At 44.0% G+C, this 10,718-nt stretch overlaps 1 protein-coding gene across 1 annotated transcript; it reads right to left on the bottom strand.

Moving 5' to 3' along the window:
- Positions 1–1,957: 1,957 nt before the first annotated feature.
- On the bottom strand, positions 1,958–9,707 carry Fgg (fibrinogen gamma chain). Its single transcript, XM_006985311.4, has 10 exons — positions 9,337–9,707; positions 9,201–9,245; positions 8,838–9,021; positions 8,658–8,751; positions 7,202–7,332; positions 6,814–6,947; positions 5,666–5,850; positions 3,997–4,274; positions 2,701–2,870; positions 1,958–2,177 (listed from the first exon to the last, which is right to left on the bottom strand). Exons 1-10 carry the CDS (start codon positions 9,409–9,411, stop codon positions 2,163–2,165), a joined length of 1,311 nt encoding a protein of 436 aa, XP_006985373.1. The 5' UTR covers positions 9,412–9,707; the 3' UTR covers positions 1,958–2,162.
- Positions 9,708–10,718: the final 1,011 nt, after the last annotated feature.

The following is a 10,718-nucleotide window of genomic DNA, read 5'->3' as shown; positions in this document are numbered from 1 at the left end:
CCTACATTACATGAGACAGGCTCTCATACTCTAGGCTGGCTGGCCCAGGAGCAGCCTGAACTGCACTTCTGCCTCTTACCTCCCCACAGCCCCAAATACAGGTAGGTACCAGTGAGTCTGCCTTCATATTTGTTCTGGAGACGCGGACAATGAGTGAATGCTTTACCCACCAAGCCATCAATCAACCTCCCTCATTCTTCCCAAGCTTCATCAAACAGACGAGGAATTATTAGCTAGACATCCTTCCTAGAGCTTAATGTGCCCTTAAGTTTTTCACATCTACCATCTGAATAAACCAAAGAATCTACTGCAGAAATACCTTGGGTAATTCACGCTGATGTGAGTCAAAGTGAGAGAATTTAAGGTCTCACGAAGCTCTCAGATGCGCTGTCTACACTTACATTTCTCCCTCCTCCTTTTTTCCCCTTCCTCTTTTGTCCTCTCTCTCTCCTCACTCCTTTTTTTCCCCTTGAGATTTTTTTTTTTTTGAGGCAGTGGCCTGTTTCATAGCCCAGGCTGATCTTGAACTCATGAGCCTCCTGTCTTAGCCTTCGAAGTGCTAAGATTATAGATATGGCTCATCACACCTGGCTAGTGTAACTTTTCAATTCCCACTCACCTTCAACACCCCCACACCCCTGAAACTTGCTCCTGAAGCAGAGCTGCAGGAAAAGGACTGGGGACCATGGTGTTTGGCCAATGAGTAATTATTCTTGCCTGTAAACACAAGACCTCTTCCTTACAGTTGTATAGATTGAAGCCATGGAGACAAGACTTTCTTTTTTTTGGGGGGGGAGGGGGCAGATTCTGGGGATGGAACCCAGGATGTCACACATGCTAGCAAAAACTCAACCACTGTCCTGGGCCTCTAGTCCATCTGGAGATAAGGGGTGGGACCTTGGAATCTGGCATGTAGCCTCCCCGTTTTGAGGCTTCCTGGTGCTCAGAGGAGTAAAGGAGAGAGATGAGCAATAGTTATCAGTGATTCTGAGCTGCAGAGGGAGGCTTCATATCTGTACAAGGCCCCAAACTCTTAGTTGCACATAAGTTTCATTGTTGTTGATTAATCAAGACAATTGCTTAAACTTTTCCATTACTCGCAGCGACATGGTCTAATTGAGTCTAGAAATATTTCTCATGCCTTGTTTCTGAAACTGTAACCCTCAGGATTCACCAGTAGATATTAATAACCAAATAAGCATAAAATTGAAATCAATCCATTTTCTGTGACTCATTGGATTTCAAAATGAACCGTAAAATTAGGATGAGCTTATTCTAGCAAGTCAAGCAATGTAGTGATATCATTACCGAATATTTTTCAATGGGGAGTCACGAGAATCAGGAAATGAACAAATTTGGAAACTGTGGAAAGTAAGACTATCCAAAGCTAAAACTGAGGATTTCAGCACAAGCTAATCTTTTCATGATACGACAAGTTAATCACTCAGCATAGTAACTTGTTGCAAGTTTCCCAGCCTTGGCTGATCCCTAAAAGCTCCCAGGATCTCAATATCCCTCACTCATAACATATAAATGGCGCTCTTTCTGTTCATCTTCTTGCACACCTGTGAGACGGGCAGTTTGCCCCCTCAACTTTCTGCTCTGGATGGCAGTTCTGAGATATTGGCTCTATGTGCTTGGAACAAAGGTTCTTCTAGAAGAATCCCCCAATAGCTTGCTCTAGTAGTGTGTATTTGGCCTACCATGTACCTTTGCTCTATGCCTGGGACTCTGTGACTTCTGCTTATGTTCCCATATCACGTTGCTGCATCTGTCACCCTGAACTGCTGTATGCTGGGCATCTCACACCCCTTGGAGGGCAGGAGCCATGGCTTTTTGTTTCTCCTCCATTCCCCTTGGCTCGAATCCTCTGTGTAGCATACCATGTAAACTCAGCAACCAACACTGATGGAGGGAAAGGGATGCTTTCCAAGGTCAATAAAAGGCACCAAATATCTCAGCTTAGGAAACAAAATGTTTATTGAAATGCATGTAGAAAAATTATCGCCAGCATAAAACTGCTAATGGAGTTTTCAACATGGATTCCGTTAACTCTTAAAATGAAGTGAGGCTTTGAAAGTCCATTGTCCCATAAGAAAAATATTATATTTCTCTGCTTGGATAAAGTCCTTTAAAAAAGCAAATCAGCTTTGAAATGTTCTTTAAACGTCTCCAGCCTATGAATATATAATAAAACAAAAGATATATTAAAAAACATAACTTTCTGTTTAATAAAGAATTAAATATGATGTAGAGGTAAGAGGAAAATCATACATGTGAAGTTCTAAAATGTTCTCTTATTTCATTAGTATATACTAAAATACTTAAGAAATAATAAAAACAACAAAACAGTAATTATAGTTGATCATAAAATAAAACAGTAGTTTTACTAATATTTAGAGCAAAGATCATACAAAATGTTGTCTCCTCAAATAAATAATTTTTAATAACTCTGATTCCAGTAAGTTAGAAATACAGTCCAAAGTGGATTTTCATTTCCATTTAGGGCTATAAGTGTCATTTTAAGAAAAACTAAACATAATAAACAGAATAAGAGTATGTGGAAGAAAACTTGAGGAAATCATTGGAACTTTGTACAGGCCAATAGAAGCTAATAGTGAACACTTCATATGCATGTTTTAAGCCTTCTAGGCAGATGACTTATTGGTATTCAATGTCAACTTCGTGCTCCACGCTGACCTGTTTGGACGCCCCCATGTGCTGCTGCTGTCCTTCTCCAATGGAGAGTCTGTTGAAGGGGATTATCTTCATCGTGGTTTCCTTCATGGAATACCAGCGGGTTTTCCATGTGGCCCAAATAATGCCATTGTCATAGCCATTAGGAGTAGATGACTTTGAGTAAGTACCACCTGCAATGAGTCAGAGTTGCATGTATCTTTATCCTTACATCTCCTTACATCAGAGTCCATTAGAATCATTATGACCATTTTCACATTTCCTCCTAACCAAAAACATCCCTAGAGATCTAAAAAGCAATAAGCTGTTTTTGTGATCGCATACATACTTCAAGTTTATCCATTATCATCAGGGCTGGAACTCCTCTATCTGTTTCTCTCTGTCTCTCTGTCTCTGTCTCTGTCTCTCTCTGTCTCTCTGTCTCTCTGTCTCTCTCTCTCTCTCTCTCTCTCTCTCTCTCTGCTATTGGAGACAATCCTTCTGCATTCAGGTTACTATGGTAGGAGCCACAAATTCCTGATCAGGTGGTCTGACATTGCATGAGAGCATAATCTTCTGGTTAATAGAAGATGCTATCAGAAGGGCTCTAGAAAGTATCCCTAGAAAGTTGTTCTATATCACCGTGCAGTTTCTGGTCAGTAGATGGGGCTGTGTTCTAATTTTGTAAAAGATCTTTTAATCTCCCTGGTGTTTCTTCATTCAAAACTGCTAGGTGGTCAGTGAAATCAGTGTTCTAAACCCTTCCAGCCTTACAGAAACCATTGCCTCGCCATGTTCAAACAAGTGTCTACAATCCCCAAGCAAGACCCTCTGCTCAAGCTTTTATGAACCTTTGCTCTTACTAGTACTTTGCCTTTTATTTGATTTCTCCTAACATATATCCACTGCCCATTGCTTGTATCTGACACACAGTTCATGAACAGCTGAGTCAGGTTAATGTGTTCACAAGAATAGATATGGTAATGCTAGTTCATCTATGTCATACACATGGTAGGTCTAAAGGAGACACCACTGCCCTAAATCCCAATTCAGACGTTGAGATTTCAGCAAATAACAAAACACTGATATCTCCTAGGAGTGGGAGGGACTGTAAAGGTGACCACTGTAGGCAAAAGCTTAATATTATTTAAGATAATGCTAGTTGGATAATTACTGCTATCCCATTCTGATTTCAAATAAAGAGCTATAAAACAAAAACCACATTGTGTTTATCATAATTCTTCATCTCTCTGCTTCCGTTTATCACCTTCCATTAAATGTCTATTACACACTGCTCATAACTTCATAAGAAAAAAATACCTTGGTAATAAATTCCATTGAGGTGGCCAGCATGACACTTGTTCATCCACCAACCAGATCCATCCTGCTCAGCACAGTTGCCTTCAAACTTATCGTTATCATTGTCCCAGGTACTGAACTGCATGCCATTGTGGGATGTGAAAAACTTGTCACTGGGATCATCACCAAAGTCATAGCCATCAAAAGCATCCCCAGCATCTCCACCAATGAAGTAGGCATAGGTCAGGCGGTATTTGTCGGCTTCAGGCCCCACCCTGAACATGGCATAGTCTGCAGTGCTGAGGAGGGAATGGAGATGATACACCTTGAGTCACGAGGCCCAAACAGACAAAGGGAGTGAAGTTTCCTGCAAATCTAGGCAATCCCTGTGTGCACCAGTCCCGAGCACACCCTCATCACCCAGGATGGATCTAAAAGCCTTCCGTGAATGTACTTGCTTTTTAATTACAGAATCTTACTATCAAATGAAAACATCTGGCAAATCTAACTATTTCTCCTCTCTTTTAACTTTTGTTGTCATTGCACACACATTATCGTAGGTCACAAGAATGAGCTACGATGAGAGACTCCCCAATTTGAAGGATCCGCGGTCCAATATCGATCAGTACTGCCTGAAGTGTGAGGGCACCAAAGGCTCTCCTTTCTCAAAGCAATGACGTGCTGGCAAAAAGAGACTTTCTAGAACATCACAGAAGCCATGAACCCTGTGTGATATATGAAATGAGTGTCACCAGAGTCAGAGAGACCTACTCTGGGAAAATTCGTGAAGGAAGCTATAGTTCTGCAGAGCAGAGAGAATAACTGCCCTTTGTGAATAAATAGAGATTTCCAGAAATTATCTAGTCTCTTCCTCGGTATCTCATACTTGGGAAAAGGAAGATGCTCACATAGAAAAATGCCTGCTACTGACCACGACAGTTAGGGGGTTAAAATAAAAAATTTAAAAATGTGTTTGGAACTGGAACGTGTTTCATTATTTCATATATAATAAGAAGGTTGTCCAAAAAAAAAAAAAAAAAAAAAAAAAAAAAAAAAAAAAAAGAAAGAAAGAAAGCCAGGCGGTGGTGGCGCACACCTTTAATCCCAGCACTCGGGAGGCAGAGCCAGGTGGATCTCTGTGAGTTCGAGGCCAGCCTGGTCTACAGAGTGAGTTCCAGGACAGGCACCAAAGCTACACAGAGAAACCCTGACTCAGAAAACCAAAAAAAAAAAAAAAGAAGGTTGTATAATTTTTTTTCTCTTAAATTAGGTGTTCACAATCCACACTCCAGATATCTCTCAGCCTAGGAAGGCTGGAGCTCAGCACAGAAATCAGTTGATTTTAAGGTGGTCCATAGTTTGGCAGACTGGATAATCACAATGTGAGTGGAGAATCTGAATGCTTTAATTTCATGCTCAATTTCTGGTTCACATTTAACACCCCATAGAAATCACTCTGAATGTTCCCAAGTATGAGAATTGTATTGGGGCATTCGGATCCATACTGGTGAGACCTAGAGCCTAGCTGGCTCTTCAGGCTGTCCAAGGACCAAATGTCCTCCTAGGGAAGAGCCTGGATACAAATGTTACACTTGCCTGGATGTTTTGCCACTGGTCCATTGCCAGTTGCAAAGGGTCCATTTGCAGCCAAAAGTTCCAACCAAGAGTTAAAGTCCCTTCCACGCCCTACCTGGTTCTGCCACTCCAGTCTTTGAGCTGTATTCTCAGCGCGTATGGGATTGTGGACTGCATGCTTATCAAATGAATCTTCTCGTTTCCCAACCAAAACTCCGTGGTGCCGGTAGGAGACAGGTGTCCGAATCCTTCTTTGTACTGAATCCAGTTCTTCTTGAAGTCCACACTGCCATCAAGCCTCTAGTTGTACAGCAGGGTGGGCAAGAGGAGAGGACCGGTGATTGGTGCATATAAAGAAACAACGTTCAAAATATGGAGACTATGCTTCTGCCACCGGCCAGCTAACTGACCCCGTGGAAGCTGCCCCCATTTCATCACCTACCAAACAGAATGGTGGTGCTCTGAGGACTGTAAACATTACACACACACACACACACACACACACACACAGAGAGAGAGAGAGAGAGAGAGAGAGAGAGAGAGAGAGAGAGAGAGAAAGAGAGAGAGAGAGAAAGAGAGAGAGAGAGAGAGAGGAGCATGCGTGCACATTAGTGAAAGGGATATTTTTCCTGTTATTTTTAGTTTTGTTTTTGTTTTAATTGTACGTTTTTGGGAGACCCACAGAAGTCTTCAGAACTCACACTTGGTCCTACAGTTCACTGCTCAATCACACCCCAAACAGCCCTGCAGGGGATGCTGTAAGGATGGCAGGAACTATACCAGGTAAAAAAAAAAAATAACAAATAACAAAGCCCCCCAAAGAACAGTTTTGCAGTGCACACCAGGCAGGCAGATGCGCAAAAAGGGCTTTGTTGTAAGCCACCCAGTTTTATCCCGTGAGAGGCTTTGGGTTCTTGTTAATGGCCACCCTTAGCTCTTGATCTGAGGAAAGAGGCCTCTTTCATTCCTTGTCACTAAAGGACTTTGCTTACGTGACCATATAACATGTAACAGCAGAGTCAGAACAGTATTGCATTGAAACATAGCAAAGCTAGGATGCTGACATCGAACCCTGCCTGTTACTCCATTACTTAGGTGGTCTCAGGCCTCAGCGTCTCTTCTACAAGTTAAGGTGAGAACAGTGTTCGCCCCAAAGAGGCTATGGTGAGAGTTATGTGGGCTAATGTTCACAGGGTGCTTAGAGGAGTGTCTGGAGCAACGTGGACCCTTTATTTAATATGTATGTGGGCAGAGGTGCCTTACCTTCTGCAACACAGTCCATCCATTTCCAGATCCATCGATTTCACAGTATACTAAGAACTGCTGTTTGGATTTCAAAGGCCGAATGAAGTAAAGTCCACTTTCTTTGGCACCCTTGTTGGCAATTTCCTGACAATCTGATGAAGAAAAAGCAAATAAAACTGCTTGAAGTCCAGGTCGGGAGTTAACAGGTTCAGCCGCCTCCCAAGCCTTTCCTAACACCCTTCCTTCCAAATTAGTGATTAGTGGCCAAGAACACTGTGGGCAGCTGGAATCCTTAGATTTAAGGTCTGGGACTTTCCAAACTTGCTACACATTGCAAGGTGCACAACTGCTTTCATTTTGGCTGTTTGCTTTGCCGACCCCGGCCCCACGGCAAGTTTTCCCATACCTTTGCCAGTTGTGTCGTGGATTTGCACGGTGTCCTTGCAAGGCTCCTGGCACTGAGCCTCCAGCTGGGCCACCTTCTGTTTCAGGTTTGTGATCTTCTGGGCGTTTGAATTATAGATATCCTGCAAATACCTAGAAGCAGGGCAATGCAGTCAGAGGGGGTAAGCACTCCTTCCAGAACACGTGTTTACTCTTCTCTGTTTTTAGAAAATGTTGCTTTCTTTCCTCGAGCACTCTTTTTTGATAAATCGCTTCATTCTTGGAAAAACTGCAAAATTCCCAACTCTAAAATTAAATTGAAGCTTCGGGGGAAAAGAAAAATAAAATCCCAATCCATTTCAACGGGAGGGTAATTGGGACTTGGATGAGGCAGGCGGTCTCAACTTTGAACACAAATAACAAAGTCCCTGTCAATAAACAAAGGTCACTGTAGGTGGCTTTTCTGACTTTTTCCTTTTCTCCAAGGGGACTCAGGTAATAACGTGTGGATAGCAGGCCTGGTTAAGCAGTAGCTCACATGGGCCATCTGGGGCTTTCTGTCTGTTCTCTAACTTAAATGGGAAAGGTACCTGGGACACTTTACACGCAGCAATAAGTACTTTCCCTTTCTCGTTCCATATCTCTAGAAAACACCTTGGGAAAGGGAGAGTTTTGCTTGGGTCATTCCTCACATGGTTGCTTATAAATATCCAGACATGACGGACAACAATGCATAAACCACTGTGTCTGCCTTTGAAGTCAAGAGGAGGGACAATTGGTTGGACCACTTTGTTCCTCTGTTCTAGAAAATTTCTCGGGATGCTTTCCTTCTACATGAACGACGAACAGAAGTCACGGAAATTATAATGATAAAGACAGCAGAAAGAGGAGAATTAGGTCTGAGGCCACTTCTCCCCAGCTACCATGCAGTGCAGTTTCCAACGGTGCTGTGAGTTCAGTTTGGGGGGGACCAGGGAAAGGAGTTAACACTGCACCCGAGAGTCCATCCCCAAGTCCCGGGGAGCTAGGAGGACGGGGACAAGGTTGGGTGGCAGCCCCACAGACTGTGGGCAAGGGGCTCCAGGACATTCCCTTTCTACTCCACCTGTGACATGATTTGCTACAGTAGCCAAGACCCTTCTTCCGTCTCTGTTTTCTGATTTCCTAATGTTGATTTGGTGACATATTTGTGAAGAAGGATTGTATTTCCACAGGTTTTACATCGTAAGGGGATGGGGGTCATTCAGACAAACAGGGCCAGGATGGCATTTGAAGACATCTATAATAACCCTCCTCCACCGTCGTTATTTATTTATTTTTTTAATTATGAACTGGTACAACTGATTTTGTACTTAAAACTCCTAGATCCACGGGGTTCATGCCAATTTGATATTTTTAAATGAAAAATGCATTCCGATATCACTCTCTGTGAAATGTGGAATAATTCAGTAAAAATCTCAGTCTACCTTGACACTTACCGAATACTTGTCTCATGGGTCAGTATCAGCGCTTCGTATTTCATGATGTCTTCTGTCATCTTCTTAGACTTCTGAGTGGCACCCTCAACCACATCTGCAAGATAGGGGTCAGAGAAAAGTCACTTAAGCAAACAGTACAACGCAAAGCATAAAAGGCAATTCCTCAGTGGGCTTCCTCACTTGGCCTTGGGGGCTGGTCAGGGTTGTAGTAAACTTGTATCGCTTTGATCAGTTCTTTGGCCTCCGTGGTTCTGTTCTCAGCCCCGTTTAAGATGTCCTCCAGAGCCTTGAGGTCATTGTCCACGTCCGTTTGGTAAGAGGACAGGAAGTCCGCGATGCCACAGGTGGTTGGGCAGTAGCTACCCTGCAAGTCAATAAGGAGGCGACTGAACACCCTGAAAGGAGAAGCCTTGAATCTTAGCTATGCGTCAATGTTAAGTCGTTTCCCAAAAGCTTAAGATGTCAACTGGAATATGAAAGAACTGCCTTATTTTCCCATCCTTCCCTAGTTCCAAGAAAGGGGGTGACATAGAAACTACTTACGAATCTCTCGTCTAAGATGCAGCAGTTATCTCTGGTAGCAATGTACTGTGGGAGAAAAACACGGACATTTTGCTAGTGGCTCAGATCATTTCTCCTTTTTGCATTTAAGACAATATGGCTCCTGAGGGGTGCTTACCGCCAGTGCCGTTGGAGAGAGCAGCAAAAGCGTGCAGCAGAGAAGGAAACTCCGGGGCTGCAAGGACCAACTCATGATGTCTGGGTGACCTGGCGTTCCCAGCCCCTCACGGCCAGTACTGTGACCTCTTGGGCTCTCCTTGGTCCTTTATGTGAGTTCCCAGTCTGGGCGGGACTAAGAGTGGCTGGAACTGGTCACGGGGCCTCCTTACCAGAAGCGTGGGCCCTTTCTGTTCGTTCTGGCTCCCAGCTGTGCTCTGTCAGGTTTCCAGATTTTGCGCACAGGTTTAAGCTCCTCCTTTTGGGCTCAGCCCAACCTGGATCCCCAGACCCACAGGCATCTGCACAAGCCAGCAAAGCATTGGCTGCTGCTCTGAGGAGGGACGGAGGCTGCGTGATGCAACTGCTTCCAGTATACCACCACCAGAACAAACACAGTGTTCTGACCTGCCCATAACAAACCCAGCCTACTCCAAGGTCTGGCCTGCTACAGCCACAGCCATTATTGAAAGATCTGTCTTAGCCCAGGGACGAGGTGACACTATTATTTTTAACCTGTGGCTATCACAGGAGGTGACTTTTCCTCTCTCCATGCCTCATTTCTGTATTCTCAAGAATAAATCATGCTGGAAATGGGTTCTTGTCCATCTGCGCTGCCCTTTTCTTCTCAGGTCAATTCTCATTGAGTTTTGACCTCAATTTGTCTTGACTGGAATTGAGACTGACTCCCATCGGCTGCAAAAAACGGAAGGGGCCAGGGGTCCCCAGGTTTGTCCCAAAGCCCCATCCAGCTCATGGAGGGGAAACCTGCACTCAGAGAAACCCACCTCCCACATACTTCGTTAGAAGCCTTGCTGAAGGATAAGGGACAGAGAGAGACTCTGAGGAGATTCATTGTCAGCCTCTCTGTGATAATGGCAGGCAGCTGGGGGGCCGTCACTGAATGTGTGCTGAGACTGTCCTCCTCCCGCGACACCAAGCTTGCTGCAAACTCTGATGAACTATGTGATGGGGAGAGATGCATCTAATTTGAAAGATGCACTCATGTTTTCACACTTGATTGGAAGCTTTTACAAAGTAGTGTCTGCTTTGACACAAAAGCTAAGAACTGTTTGTGCTCTGTAATTAGTCAGAAATCATTCTAATAAAGTGGACTCATCTAACCAAAACTGCGGCCATTTCCATTCCTGACTGGATTTCCCGGCACTTCTGTCACTTCCTGCTTGCAAGCCCTTTGCCACTCTACTTAACAGAGTAGCTCCTGCTGTGCTTAAAGACCCTTAGCACCCCCCCCCCATCTCCAGTCACAGTGAACGCAGATCACACGCTTGTCCTCCTAGACTAGCTTTCTCTTCTCCTCACCCTCCAGACTTACCTAAATGA

This window comes from Peromyscus maniculatus, chromosome 6, assembly GCF_049852395.1.
Source record: "Peromyscus maniculatus bairdii isolate BWxNUB_F1_BW_parent chromosome 6, HU_Pman_BW_mat_3.1, whole genome shotgun sequence".
NCBI lineage: Eukaryota > Metazoa > Chordata > Mammalia > Rodentia > Cricetidae > Peromyscus > Peromyscus maniculatus.
This window is presented reverse-complemented; position numbering and strand designations above follow the sequence as displayed.